This window comes from Helianthus annuus, chromosome 17, assembly GCF_002127325.2.
Source record: "Helianthus annuus cultivar XRQ/B chromosome 17, HanXRQr2.0-SUNRISE, whole genome shotgun sequence".
Lineage (NCBI taxonomy): Eukaryota > Viridiplantae > Streptophyta > Magnoliopsida > Asterales > Asteraceae > Helianthus > Helianthus annuus.
The window spans coordinates 89,437,661-89,453,828 of record NC_035449.2 but is presented as its reverse complement, the minus strand read 5'-3'; the positions used below and the strand labels follow the sequence as shown (position 1 = coordinate 89,453,828).

Genomic DNA, 16,168 nt, shown 5'->3' with positions numbered 1-16,168 from the left:
TTTATGTTATGTTTAAGTTGTAATGTTTGTTGAACAAGGTTATGGTTGTTAGGGTGTTTCCCATTAAAACAATGTTATGGTATTCTCGGTTTTAACTTAATGGATGATCTTGCATATTTTTAAATTCATATAGCTTTGTTATGATTAAGCTATGGTATTAAGAAGTCACACCAAATTAACCACGCTTCCGCAAAGCCAGGGTGTGACAACTAAAGCCAAACCTGCAGAAGAAGCAAAAAGGAATGCAAAAGCCTTTCAATTGACTGCTCAGGAAGCAGAGCTCATTCCAGATGTAATGGCCGGTACGTCCTAGGTTACAACGTTTACACAAAAAGTATTATCTGACTCTGGTACAAACCAAAGTTTTATAAATACTTCATTCTGTCAAGATCTTAGCTTACCTTTAACCAGCATTAGACAAATCTTTACAGTCGAAACGGAAAATGGAAATACCCTCATCTATTTTAGTAAATCTCGAGGACGAGATTTTTCTTAAGGTGGGGAGGATGTAACAACTCTCCCTAAAATCAATACTTAGGATGATAATAAGTTAATAAGGAAATCATAATTGAGACACCCAAGTAATTCTGCAATAACCCTAAAATTTCCGGAACAATCAGAATCAGGATCAGGGCCCCTAAAACTCAAGGGGGGTAAACCCTAGTTGAACGTTTATCTAATTAAACGTTGTGTAGATCTGATTGGTCAATTTCCTTGACTCAGCTAGGCTAGTCCCGTGAGGAGCAAGCAAAAGAAATTTAGGTGTCCCTTACGGACCGTAAGGGATCAGGCTTACGGTCCGTAAGCTAGTCCAAAATCGAGTATAAATAGCAGAACATTGGCACTTGATTCTGGGCATTGGAACGACGTTCAAATTCTCAATTGACGTCGAGTTATAGTTAAATCAGTCCACAACACACACTAATTCACGAAGTGCTGCCGCAATCAGGGTAATAACTCGATCGCTATTACGATTCATTTTCCGACCGATCAATATATCCAATGGATGTTTAAGTGCCGCCCACATTAGGGTTATACTTTGTCGTTCGTCGTTAAATCGATGGATGTTTAAGTATTGCACTTTGTCGTTCGTTGTGAGAATTTGATCTCGTGAGTTATCGTAAATGCTGTATTGATTATTAACCCGGTTTTGTGTGCATCGTTATTTAAATTAGGTTAACGAGGCTAATCAGTAGGCTTCTACTCTGCTCGTTAAATCTGCAATGTGAGTCATTCCTCTTTTATAAACTCTTTTCTCACAGTTTGTGAGTCATTCTCTTTTTATCAACTGTTTTACAATACCTCAAATTATTTTCAAAGTGTTATAATTACAGGGACTAAGTCGTGGATATCTTGATTTATTGGTTAGTGGGGTATTATGCACATTACTATTTCTCCCAGTTAGGTTCATTGACCTACTAGGGAGGAACGTCACTATTTAGGTTCATTGATCTAATAGTGGTATGACCATCGTCACCATTGTGACTTGTCACCATTATGACAGAAAGCCGGATAAATAAAAGATATAAACCATCGTAATCGCTCTTATGCTGTAATTAATAACTACGCATCATTTTATGTAAATAGAATGATTCACTCAGTATTTCCCCGCTGACAAAACCTTTTTCAAACATGTTTCAGGTAATCTGTTGTGAGCAAAGAAAAGTGCCATGAAGCACTACAAGCTTAGAAAAGTGGCTCAATGTAAATAAATAAAGAAACATGATTTGAGAAATAAAAGATTTCCTCGTGAAATCACATTATTGTAAATTATGGGATTTTATCCCCAAATTATGTAAACGAGCAGTGTCACTATTTAGGTTCATTGATCTAATAGTGGTATGACCATCGTCACCATTGTGACTTGTCACCATTATGACAGAAAGCCAGATAAATAAAAGATATAAACCATCGTAATCGCTCTTATGCTGTAATTAATAACTACGCATCATTTTATGTAAATAGAATGATTCACTCAGTATTTCCCCGCTGACAAAACCTTTTTCAAACATGTTTCAGGTAATCTGTTGTGAGCAAAGAAAAGTGCCATGAAGCACTACAAGCTTAGAAAAGTGGCTCAATCTAAATAAATAAAGAAACATGATTTGAGAAATAAAAGATTTCCTCGTGAAATCACATTATTGTAAATTATGGGATTTTATCCCCAAATTATGTAAACGAGCAGTTTTAATACTAAAAGATCCTGTTTTAAAAAGACTTCCGCTGTCGCCTAAATTAAATACCGCAGGATTTCTGTCCCACGGCTCCTGAAACGGGTTAAACCGGGCCGGGGGCCGTGACAACAGGCATATAAAACTTATTTTATTTATTTTTCAAACCAAATAACGTTACGCGAGTTCGGTTTGTCGATTACGGAGTGTTTTTAGGGTATTTTTGAGGGTTGTTATATGCATAGATGGAAATTCACAAATATTACAAGACTCAGTATTTTTGCTGCAAACAATCGAGATGGTACAATAGTCCATCCTTTTCGGAATTCATTAGCTGGTTCTATAAAGGGCTTGATGTTTACTTATTTGATCCCAAACAATGGTTCCTTTCTAGACACGGAAACAACATCCTTTTCTTGTTTAGATGATGCACTTCCATTTGCTAGTTAACCAAACAAGCCAAAGCTAACAGATTACAAAAAACTGACATGCACTCCAACACACATAGAAACACAATTTACCCAAGTTTAGCTAACCCAACAATTGTTCATACTAACGTGAAAAAAGATCAAAGTAAAACCATGGTTACATCTTGGTCAGTTGGGTTGGACCTCAAAAAAACACATCAAATACATGCACTTTATTTTAATGGATTACACCATTTTCTTCCAACGGCCCGTTAGGAAATCTATTTCACTTTATTCACCTGGAGGACAAGACGAATTTGAAAGAGGGTAGTAATGTTGTGAACAATGAGCCAGACCCAACTTATGCTTATAACAACATAGTAGGTCCAACTGCAACCCAATTTAACAATGAGAAAATGACCTAACATGGAATGAATTGTGAGGGAGCGGCAGACATAAGGCGTGCGATACGATTAACTTATGAATGAATAAATCTCTATGTGAAAGTTCTAGTCTTCCATCTCATTCTCTTTATAACTTGTTACTATTCCCATCCCTATCTGTAACAAATTTCCTATGAATCGATGAAATGAGTGTTGATCATTTCCTAAATCTCGGTTGTTGATTGTTTATTGTTCATAAAGGATTAACAATAGCCAAATGAAAATAACTAAATATTAGCAATTCATATGAGCAAACGGAAATTTTGGATAACGAGTCAAGGTTCTAACTGAACCTTAGTAGACCCATATATGCAAATGACACCAAAGCTAAAAGATGAAAAGAATCTATCCTATATAATAAAGCAAAACAACTATACGTCACTTGGCATCTTTTTAGACCACCTTAATTACATTTAGAAGGGAGAAACTCATGCTTTTTTTCCTCCTCCCGTAATTAAATCGAAAATTAAAGAAATTTGACTTTTTTTTTCTAAACCGTTTCCTTTTTAACTGTGATTACAAATCACAAACTCTAATCTTTCTTCGATTTCCTCAGTGGAGATTAATCTTGCAACCACTTTCATCTCTTGCTTTCTACGATTTTGATTTTGTCTTGAGAACATTTTTGTTTGTTTTGTGCTTATTTCATGATTGATCTATGTTCTTAATGTAGCTTTTCAAAGTTTAAAAATTATCTTAGTCTTTTTAATTTATTAGTACCGATTGATCGTTCTTTTCATTCAAGATTTAATTATATTTGTGATTCATGCATTTATTATATGTTTTTTAGGGTATTTTTTATTTTAAGTCAGGGGAAGAACGAAGCTAAAATTAGGCTTTTTTCCTCAATGGTGAAAATGATGATGGTATGAGGAATTGCAATTTGATTTTATTATAACGTTTCAGTTATTTTGTTTCTCTTTGATTTGTTTTTCAATTATTAATTTGACTTAAGGCGCTTCAGGATGCAAGAAACAAGTCAAACACCCCAAAATGGATTTCAGGGTTTTGGGTTTGTTCATTTTTATTAAGAGGAATCGACTTGGCATGCTCTCTCTCTCTCTCTCTCCCCGCTCTCTACATAAAATAGAACTTCTTTTCATTGAAATGGAAATTTTTGGTTGAGAACTGTAGTTTTTTTTCTTACTAATGTGGAAGTTCATGTGTAGAAAAAGAAGAAATGGACTGCCATGTTGCAAAGAAAAATATTATGATTTGGTTTTTTAATTTACTTTTTCTCTCAATTGAACTTTTATTTTATATTTAACTTGTGGCTTAATTATTACGTTGTCACAATGTTATAAAAGACATGAACCCTGTAACAAAACTGATTATTATTATAAAAAGATTAAATCACAACTCAAAAACTGATTATTTTCATGTTATGTCAGAAATTTCCACACCTGTAGTATATACTATAGAGTTTTGATATGATGGGCTACTTTTTGGTGGTTTTTGTACAGGTTTTGGCAAACGTAAAAACACCTAATGATACCTCACCAGCCAGAAACAATGGTGCTTAAAGTATTAATAGAATGATCGCGAGCACTTGGTACATCAGTCCCTTGAGAAGTTCTGACCATTTTAACTAATTTGGAATCCTTCATTAATGTAGCAAAGGTATATTAATGCATCTAACTATCCAAATGTTTATTTATCTTTTATAACATTGTGTCAGAGTTCATATATGATATTGTAAACATGAAATAAAAAATGGGGTATTTGTTCATCTAAAAATAGTGAATCTAAGCGGCATGCCACACATGCTAACGTTGAGGCAGGACTTTCACTACTGGCCGACTTGGGAACTGAGGTTTGATCCAAAAACCACAATGTGGTAATGTAAAACAATTAAATCATTGTGAGTTTTAAAGACCTTTGAAGACATGATGGTTATAGTATACACATACAAACGTTGAAGATAGTAGCATCTACATCTATATATAAATTATCAAATCAATAGATTTATAAAAAATATTTCCTTTATATAACCCGAGTAATGCATGAGAACTTAAACTAGTATAATATGTAAAAAATAAAAATATATGAGTTTAGAAAGGAAAGCAGCCTCTCCATTGACCTAATTACTCGTCTTTTACTCTCTTGGAATTTAGTCATAGGTTTTGTCTAACATTGATGTTTTCGGTTTGTAAGCACATATATGAACATGACAAACACCAAAAAACAACGCAACATAATACACACACATGGTGAAGTTAAAAATGAAAAAAAAGAGTAAAATGCCCGCATAGTCCCTGTGGTTTGGTAAAATTTCACCTTTAGTCCCCAACTTTTGAAAATTACACCCATGCTCCTCGTGGTTTGTCAAGTTGTTACTCGGATAATCCCTAGAGTGGATGGCCGTTAGTTTTCGGCGTTAAGTCCGAGTAACAACTTGACAAACCACGGGGAGCACGGGTGTAATTTCCAAAAGTTGAGGACTAAAGATGAAATTTCACCAAACCACAGGGACTATGCGGGCATTTTACTCAAAAAAAACAAAGCTAAATTATTTTTTTTATCAAGTAGTGTACAAGTAGCAATTATTTATACTAAGTATGTATGCATACACAAACATCAAGCCGTCATAACAATTTAACACGAAATAAAGTGAACAGTGGGTGACGTGCTGTCGTAGTACACGCAAATTTAATCCAAATAACAACTAATAGATAGTGGTAAATGGGTATCGAACTCAGGGAGTATGTGGAAAATGCGTTTAATCTATAGCTTTGTGATTTAACTACAATTAACCTAATTTGCAGAAATAAAAATCAAGAGTTTGGTTTGTTTGGTTTTAAGAACTAAATTACTAGCTAATTGCAAATCAAAATTGGTTTTTTTTAACAGATTAAGGGAAAATGACCATCTCAGGTTTCGGTTTCTTTCAACACTTGTGCGAAGTTCCAACTAGAAAGAGTTACATAGGCATAACTCGTGTATAAACAATTGTTGTGATAAAAGGGAACAAAGTACTCGGATTATATGAATGCGAGGTTGTTTCCCGATGATCAATCAATTAATATCCAACCCTAACCCTTCCCGTGATATCTCGATTGCCAACGACACCAAGAACGTACAAATTCGACTAGAATTGCAATACCAATTAACAAGTTACAGTCAATTACTCATACACCATGATAATCAAAGCAAACACAATGTTATCATTCTAGAAATAAGTAACAAACACACAAGAGTTTAGAGAAAACCTTCACCTAATATGATCACCACAAGTTTAGCCGGACATTGTTCGGTTGATCATCATAACACAACGATTAATGTTCATACGAATCAAAAACAAGAACCAAATGTTTAGAAATGTTTAGAACAAAGTAGAACCAGCCAAAATCGCCCTCAATGTCCAGAGAAAACGTCCAATGATGAGATATGTGAAAAGACACCCATAAAAACGGTTTAATAGGGCAGTTAGACTTTTCCTCGCAGCCTCCACCGTAATTTACGGTCTCTACCATAAATTACGGTGGACTCCAACTTGTTACGGTGAATGTCTACTAAGTTACGGTAGGAGAATGCAAGTTTCAGGGCCACCGTAATTACGGTGGCCACCGTAATTTACGGTGGAGCCCTGAATGTTGGGTTTTGTTTCTTCTTTCATTCCATGCACGACCCGTTCATCTCCAAACCGTACAAAGCTGCGTTTTATTCCTTTTTAGCTCCCGAACTGTACCTGAAACATAAGCATTCGTAGTTATCTAATTCAAGATAATTACACGATCAAGTGAAGGATAAATTCGTCTTTTAACATCATTAAGGGTTGTCCAATGGACCACCCATCACATCCCCACACTTAACCGTTGCTTGTCCCAAGCAACTCATCAAAACGTTTTCAAAACAAGCGATCACATAAACCAAGCATAAACATGTAGTCCTTTTACTAACCCTTTCTTAACGCCCAAAATAATGCACCCCTCGCTATGTCTCTCCTCTCGGCAACAAGTAAGCACTAGCAACTATGAGCTAGACACACAAAGGCTAACGGGCGGTTGCACAACTATAAGCTTGTACCTAAATCGATCCTTCTCCTAAAACGTGTCAAACATGAATGCAAATCAAAGGGACTTTTAAGGTTGTAACGTGGCTAGGTGTACGGGTAGGAAATGGAATATATATGAAGTAGCGAAAACTTAACCCGGCCTTTTATTACACAATAAAATAAACAAACAACTAACAAGCTTAACTAATATGTACAAGACAACTAAACATCACTTTTTTTTCTTTCTTTTCCTTTCTTTTTCTGATTTTTTTAAAGACATACATCAAACAAAAATACATACCCTAAACAATCACTAACACTATAAGACCGGGTCAAGTTGGGTAAATTTTTAGGTAACTAGCTAAGGGGTAACAAACGATAGGCTTTTAGGCACAAAATTGGGCAACTAAATGTCCAAACCCCCGCCCCTCTCGCAACCACGCTCATATATATAATTTATGAGGTCTAACCACCCAAATCCCACACTCACACACACTAAAGATGAGGCTACCTAATTGCCCTTATCCTTTTCGCATTCATATCCAACTAAGGACTCAAACCGTATCAAGGCACAAGTTCTAATGCACCCCCACCCGTAGCCACTCTCATCAAAGACAAGTATTATTTATTTACATGTGTGGCTTCAACTCTCACCAAGAATAAAGGGTATTAAGGATTGCCGGTGCATCAATTGGGGTTAATCCAAGGTGTTCAAATTTTCACAATATTTCGCTTGATTTAAAATTTTTCAAAAATCTCAAAAATTTCCCCCCATCCCCACACTTGGGGTACATTGACCCCAATGTATGGTTTTAGGAGGATTTGATCGCTTAAAACTCTTTCATACCAACTAAAGCTCAACACTCAAACCACAAATTTCTTTTTGGTATTTTTTTTATTTTATATTTTTTTTATTTTTCTTCTTTTAAGACATCACACCGCCAACTTCCACCACCCAAACATAACATCAAAGACTCAACACCACCCAACCACCCGACCATAAACATAACAAACTACATAAATATTCACAAAATATACAAGGAAGGAACACGACCTGACTAGTAATAGTGGGGCTGCGGAGGCCCAAAAAAGGAAGACATCATGTCATTCCATTCTCCAAAAGCGAATGCACCGCTACTACTCCCACCTTGTTGTGGAGCTCCTTCTTGTTGGCGCGGGTCGATCCACTGTGAATGATGGAGCGGCGGGGTTGGATGCGATACACTACCATCGTAAGGTGGTAGAGACGCATAATCCACATGTTGTGGATCCACCACCACTGGCCGCCCGGCGTGCCAATCTGCATGCATTCTCCTTGCTTGGTCATCATGGTATCGATTATTCATTTCCAATTCATGGGAATACGCGTGTGTGCGATTCCACGCCTCTTGACGATCGAAGTTATGCTTCAAAGACCGCTCCATGCTGGCACTCATCATCGTGTGTTGATCAAATAACGTACGCTCCGAACCCGACCATGACTCAAAAATGGGTGCCGGAGTACGTTGATTCTCGATAACCTCTTGCATCGTGCCATCATAAACCCAATTTGGCTCATACGAACGCTCCGTGTAATCATAAAAAGCACCACCATAACCTCTACCTAGGCCCCCTTGGCCCACATTCACATTCGCACCACCATGCGGCTCATCGTCATAATCCTCATCCCCACTCGGAGGTTCTTCATCACTTTCCGGTTCTTCTTCTTCACCCGGTAGAAGATCTCTCGCATCCACTTTCAATGCCCGCCATCGCTGACCCTCCGACTTGAGTTTATGATACCTTTCCGATCGGGTGTAGGTCCACCCGATACCCATCTTTTGTAAAGTAAAAGGCTGATGCCCTTTCGGGCGTCCTCTATCTTCCGATGTGATTGCCTTTTGCTGTTTCATCAATCCCGTGATAATTCGGCAATACGGGATAATATCTCTTCCCAACTTGTTTCAGCAAATCCAGAGGTGGTTCATGATCAAATATCGGATAGGAAAACGCGGAGCCCCATTAAGTAGCGAATAAAGGACGGGTACTTCTGGGAACCTCACTTGCTCCTTATCTCCTATTCGCGGTATAACATTTAAAATGCAAATCGCTAACAACAACTTTGCTTCAATTTTCAAATTCTTCCGGTACAAGACTCCACTATAAGTACCGGGCAAGAACAACGCCGCTAACATATCATTCCAACGAGGATGCTTCTCCGGTTTTACCAAAAGGTCATCAAGACTAGGAATCAAGTAGTTACGAGCCGGAAAACTGTCATATTTCCCCAATTTCTTTAGTGTATCGAAAGACATCTCTACCGGGATCCCATTCACTTCACCTATTAACTTCATTTGTGACGGCCTATCGTATGTGTTGCACTTGAGGGTTGCCATCCATTCTTGGATTTCATCCATGAATAAATTTTTGCTATCCTTGTCATAGCAACTTAGAGCTGACTCCCATCCTAGGGCGCGGAATTGGGCAAACACGTTGAATGGCCCAAATTCAACCTCTCTCACCTCCCTTTCACAAATGAATGTGGCTGCCTTATTCTTCAATCGGTTCATACTATCATTGTATAGAGTTGGTTGCCATTCTTCCGGTTGCTCATCCAACGGACCCGACTCCCATCTTGGCTTGTTGGTCGGATCCAATTCTATCGTCTCTTCATCCTCGCTTTCACTCTCGCTAACTCTACCCAAGTACTGCCTCTTCTTTGGTTGTACCTCCGGCTGTTTGCCCTTGCCTTTCGACGAAGAAGATGAACTAGCTCCCGCTCTTTCCTTCGTTTTTACCATTTTCCTGCACACATTAAAGCAAACAACACAACCAAACACAAAAAGTTAGTCCCTTCTCCAAACATCCCCACACTTGCTTGTTACTATGGTTGTAGATATTAGTGAACCAAAATTTTATAAATCATTTTCAAAAAAATTTGGGCATGGTGTCTCTACAATGTAGAGATTCCCAAAAGTTCACTACTTTAATCATCAAACCTACATCTACAAACCATAACCATGTTCAAGTGACTAGTTTCATGACAAAATCTAAGACAAGCAAGTGGGTATGAACAAACAACAAAAAAAATAACCTTCTTTTTCACAATGCATCATCAAAACATAGCAACTAAACTTCCATACCTTTGTTTGAAGATGCAAGCACACAAATGAAACAAAAGCTTCAAAAACCCCCAAAATTTTTGGACCTAGGGTTTGTGATTCAGACCCGAAAACTTCGTTTTCTTGCAAATCTCTTGACAAAATCAGCAAGTACGTGAAAAATTAGTCAAGTTAGACCTAAATTTCACTTGATTTGGTTGAGAATTGAAGGAGATATGAAGCTTCGAAGGTTATGGAGTTTGGGATTTTGTGGGTCTTGTGAAAGCGAAAGATGAGAATGGATATAGGAGAAAGTGAAAGGAAATCGAGTGGCTGGGGTTGTTCACGTGACCTGATTGTTGTTTTTTTTTATAAATGCAGAAACCGGATTGACCCATCAGATTTCCAGGTCTACCGTAAATTACGGTACCACCGTAACTTACGGTGGAACTTGGAACAAAAACTTCACCGTAACTCAGTACGTTTGCACCGTAAAGCTCCAATCTTTTCACTAGCCACCGTAAATTACGGTACCACCGTAAATTACGGTGGTATCTGTACCTTTTTCCTTCGCCAAAAATTCCACTTTTAGGTATATTTTTTATATTTTTTTCGATGTTTTTGTATTTTTAAAATTTTTCAAAAACATCTAAAAATTTCCCTACCCCCTCGAAAGTCCCGTGTTGTCCTCAACACAATGTTAGAATTATTCGTGACCCGAACATCCCCACACTTGTTTCAAACACGTACTTCAAGCAAATACGGCAATTGTGAAAACTATACAAAACAAAACAAAACAAAATACATGCTAACTATTTACACTACCAAACCTGGGCCTCTCATGGTTGTTGCTCATCGACCGGGCGTAGAATGTAGCCCACTTTGTCAAGTTCCAAGTTGTTTATGTCGTTCCCTTCCAAGTATGGCTTCAACCGATGATCGTTCACCGTTTTTTGTTTGTTCGTTTGCTCGTCTTGGATGTCTACATCACCAAACCTCCCAACTCGGCGAACGACATACGGGCCCATCCATTTGCTTTTGAGCTTGCCCGCAAACATCTTGAGTCTTGAGTTATACAACCAAACCTTTTGACCCACTTCAAAGGTTTTCTTCCTCAATTTTGCATCGTGTACTTTCTTGAGCTTGTCTTTGTAAGCCGATGCACACTCATATGCCTCGTCTCTAAGTTCTTTGATTTCACACAATTGCAACTTTCTCATTTTTCCCGCTTCATTGTAATCCGCATTTACCGTTGTGATTGCCCAATATGCCCGATGTGCTAACTCCATTGGCAAGTGACAACCCTTTCCATAAACCATCCGGTAAGGTGTTTTGCCAATCGGAGTCTTGTAGGCCGTTCGGTATGCCCACAATGCATCGTCTAACTTGCTAGACCAATCCTTCCTATCCGTTCTCACCGTCTTCATGAGGATTTCTTTTATTTGCCGGTTGGACACTTTGACTTGTCCACTCGTTTGCGGATGGAAAGGTGTGGCACTCCGGTGATTCACACTATATCGCTTCAATAATTTCCCGAAGTTAAAGTTCTTGAAATGTGAGCCTCCATCACTAATAATGACCCTCGGAATGCCAAAACGAGCGAAGATGTTGGATTGAACAAACTTACAAACAACCGAGTGGTCATTTGTTCTTGTTGCAATAGCTTCAATCCACTTAGAGACGTAATCTACCGCCACCAAAATATATAGAAAACCATTCGAATTCGGGAAGGGGCCCATAAAGTCAATGCCCCATACATCAAATATTTCTACAACCAAGATTGGTTGTAATGGCATCTCATCCCTCTTCGAAATGCTTCCCATCTTTTGACAATTCACACGGTTCCTTGCAAACTCACAAGCATCCTTGAAAATTGTGGGCCAATAAAACCCACATGAGAGAACCCGGTAACCAGTTTTGTGCCCACTAAAGTGACCTCCACATGCGGATGAATGAGCATGGGTCAAAATCTCCAACACCTCCGTTTCGAGTAGACACCTCCTAATGACTTGATCCGGCCCGATCTTGAAAAGATCCGGTTCATCCCAAATGTATTGCTTCACTTGGACCATAAATTGTTGTCTTCGCTTCTTGGTCCAATGATTTGGGATGGCACCCGTGGCTAAGTAATTTACGTAGTGAGCGTACCACGGTGCAACAAAAGTGGAAACGGCTAAGAGTTGCTCATCGGGAAACCTTTCATTTATTTCACTTACATCATCTATTCCTTCCACCGGAATCCGAGACAAGTGATCCGCCACTACGTTCTCACTTCCCTTTTTGTCTCGGATCTCTAAGTCAAACTCTTGTAACAACAATACCCACCGAATCAAACGAGGCTTCGCGTCCTTTTTCTCCATCAAATATCAGACCGCACTATGATCCGAATAAACCACCACTTTGCTCCCCCAAATATACGAACGAAACTTATCCAAAGCATACACCACCGCTAATAACTCCTTTTCGGTTGTGGTGTAATTCAGTTGCGCTTCGGATAAAGTCTTGCTTGCACAATAAATCACCACCGGTTTCTTGTTAACCCGTTGACCCAAAACTGCACCAATAGTAGTGTTGCTTGTATCACACGTGATCTCGAACGGCTTTGACCAATCCGGTGGTTGCAAAATAGGAGCTTTGACCAAGTGTTCCTTCAAAACAGTAAAACTTGCATACACTCATTAGTAAAATCAAATGGGACATCTTTTAATAACAAATTGCATAAAGGTTTGGTGATAACACTAAAACCTTTTATGAAACGTCTATAGAACCCCGCGTGTCCCAAAAATGATCTTACACCCTTAACATTTTTCGGAGGTGGCAAAGATGCTATTACCCGTATTTTTGCCTTATCCACCTCCATTCCCCTTTCCGATATCACATGACCTAGCACAATTCCCTTTTGCACCATAAAATGACTTTTCTCCCAACTAAGCACTAAATTTTTCTCAACACATCTTTTTAAAACCTTTTGTAATTCGTTGAGACATGATTCAAAACTAGTGCCAAAGATTGAAAAGTCATCCATGAACACTTCAAGCGACTCTCCAACCATGTCCGAGAAGATACTCATCATACATCGTTGGAAAGTTGTCGGTGCATTGCACAAGCCAAATGGCATTCGCCGAAAGGCAAAGGTACCATATGGACAAGTGAAGGTGGTCTTGTGTTGGTCATCCGGGTGTATTGCTATTTGATTGTAACCCAAATACCTGTCCAAAAAACAGTAATACTTTTGACCCGACAGTTTTTCAATGATTTGGTCAATAAAAGGTAGCGGGAAATGGTCCTTAGAAGTGGCGGTATTCAATTTGCGGTAGTCAATGCATACACGCCACCTGGTGACCGGTCGGGTGGCAATTTGTTCACCACTTTCATCCTTGACTACTTGAATACCGGCCTTCTTAGGCACAAGCTGGGTAGGACTTACCCAAGCACTATCCGAAATCGGATAGATGATTCCCGCGTCCAATCATTTGATTACCTCCTTTTTTACTACACCCTTAGGTTCGGATTCAATCGCCTTTGAGCTTCTCTTGTCGTTTTGCATCTTTGGTGGTAATAATCTTGTGCATGACGATTGATGGACTAATTCCTTTGAGGTCGGCAATCGTCCATCCAATAGCTCCCTTGTTCTCCTTTAACACTTCCAATAAGGCTTGCTCTAATTAGAGGCAATAATGACCGGTAGTGTGTCATTATCCCCCAAAAACGCATACTTCAAATGGCTTGGCAAGTCTTTGAGCTCCAACTTGGTGGGTCTTCTAATGATGGTCTAGTACCCGAGTTTATTTCCATCGGCAAGCTTTCGAATTGGTGAGTCCATGGTGGTCGACCTTCCTTCAAAGCCATAGCATCTTGCTTTTCTTCTTCAACCCCTAGTGCACACACATGTACCTGTTCAGAAAAATCACACAACCAAAATATCTATGCCATCCTCTTCGTACTCGTGCGGGTTGCATCCATCGACTAAATCTGCCATTAAAACACTCATCAACACCAACATCATTAGAATTGTTAGTAAAAACATTCAAGCGCATTTTTCGATTCCCAAAAGTCATATCGACTGCACCAAATCTACAATCGATCACAGCATGCGCGGTGCTCAAAAATGGCTGACCAAAAATAATATTTTGTTGTTGTTTTGGGTCTGCAGATGAGTAGTCCAAGACTAAAAAGTCAACCGGGTAATATAACTCATCAATTTTCACAATCACGTTTTGAACCATCCCCTGGGGTAACTTATGAGACAAATCGGCCAAAACAACCGTTGTCTCCACTCTTGCTAACGGACCAAAGTCGTATTGGTCATATAAGCCCCCCGGTAAAATGCTTACCCCGGCTCCAAGATCAAGTAACGCCTTTGCCATTTGAAAATTACCAACTTGTATATTTATCAATGGCGTACCCGGATCTTTGAGCTTAGAGGGAAGCTCCCCGTTCAAAACCGCACTTACTTGCCCGGTCAAGTCTACCCGCTTAGGCATTTTTTTTTTTGTTGCCTTTTTTGTGTACATAATTCCTTAATAAATTTAGCATAAGCGGGTACTTGTTTTATTGCATCAAGTAATGGAAGATTGATTTTTACTTGTTTAAACATGTCCCACAATTCTTCTTTTTGGGGACCTCTTGATGCAATAAAATTTTTCCTACCCGGGTCAAGTAAAGCCGATGGAAATGGAACTTGACTCGACTCCCCCTCAACTTTTTCACTCTTTTCATTTTTACCCAAACCCGGTTTGTTAACATTTGATTCTTTAGGTTTAACTGGTGAAACTTCATCATCACTCTCATTACCCGTAACATCCTCAACTACCCCCTCAACCAATTCTGGTGACAAATTGGCTTTAAACTCCTTGCCACTTCTCAAAACACTAACATGATTAATATTAACATTGTTACCTCGTGACGAACCATGTGAAGGATTTACCTTAGTGTCGCTAGGAAGTTGACCCTTGTTCTTCTTCAACTCCGCCACGTCGGTCGCTAATTGACCCATTTGGGTTGTTAGTGATTGAATGCTCTTGTCACGAACTTCATCCTTTTGCATCCGGGCTTCATCAAGTTGATTCCGCTTTTGCATATCTTGTTGCATAGCCCGAAGCATATCCATGACTTCATTCCCGCTTGATGAGCTTTGACCCGAACCACCTTGACCCGTTTGTTGAAATTGCCCTTGATAACCATAGTTGTTTCCACCCCGATAATTGCCTTGATTGTATTGTTGACGAGGTGCGAAGTTACCTTGAGCTCCTTGAAAGTTTGGGTTAGCTTGGTTCGCCGCATTACCATAACGGAAATTAGGATGATTTCGTAACCCGGGGTGGTATATGTTGGAGTTCATGTTGAAATTTCGACCACCCCCTCCTTGAATTGCATTGACTTCCTCTACTTGCTCATCAACCACCCCTACTACAACAACTTCCGACGTATGGCCTATTTCATTGCAAGTGGTGCACACGTTGTACACTTGGTTTGTGGTTTAAACATTACTACTCTCTACTCCATGCACTTGTGGCCTTTGTCTCACATGCCTTGTCCGCCTTGAAGATTGAGCTTTCCTCTTCGAATTCACCGCCATTTGTTCTAAAAATGCCCAATCAACATGTTCATAATTCGTACCGAATGTACCATTAGTGATCGACATTAGATCCCGTGCATCCTCCGAACTCAACCCTTCATGAAACGCATTCAACATTTCCCAAAGTTGGATCCCGTGATGAGGGCAATTCCGTAACATCATATTAAACCTTTCGAAGGCTTCATGAAACATCTCCCCCGATTGTTGTTGAAAACTTCTCAAACCTCTTCTAGCATCATTGGTCTTTTGAGAAGTGTAATATTCATCCAAGAATATTTGCTGCATGTCGGCCCATGTAAAAATGGACGCGGAGGGCAAAGTGTGAAACCATCTCTTTGCTTTATCTTCTAAGGAAAACTGGAAAAGGACCAACTTGCATCATCCGCAGAAAACCCTTGACCTCCAATAGTGTTGCAAATGGAGTCGTATGTTTCCAAATGAAAGTAGGGTTCTTCCGTTGCTAACCCCTTGAACTTTGGTAAACTTTGGAGGGCG

The 16,168-nt window shown here is 39.1% G+C and overlaps 1 protein-coding gene across 1 annotated transcript; it reads right to left on the bottom strand.

Annotated features, from left to right (window-relative positions):
- Positions 1-13,812: 13,812 nt before the first annotated feature.
- On the bottom strand, positions 13,813-15,832 carry LOC110924582. Its single transcript, XM_022168577.1, has 5 exons — positions 15,589-15,832; positions 15,023-15,528; positions 14,681-14,911; positions 14,430-14,594; positions 13,813-13,989 (listed from the first exon to the last, which is right to left on the bottom strand). The coding sequence occupies exons 1-5, from the start codon at positions 15,830-15,832 to the stop codon at positions 13,813-13,815; spliced, it is 1,323 nt and encodes a 440-aa protein (XP_022024269.1).
- Positions 15,833-16,168: the final 336 nt, after the last annotated feature.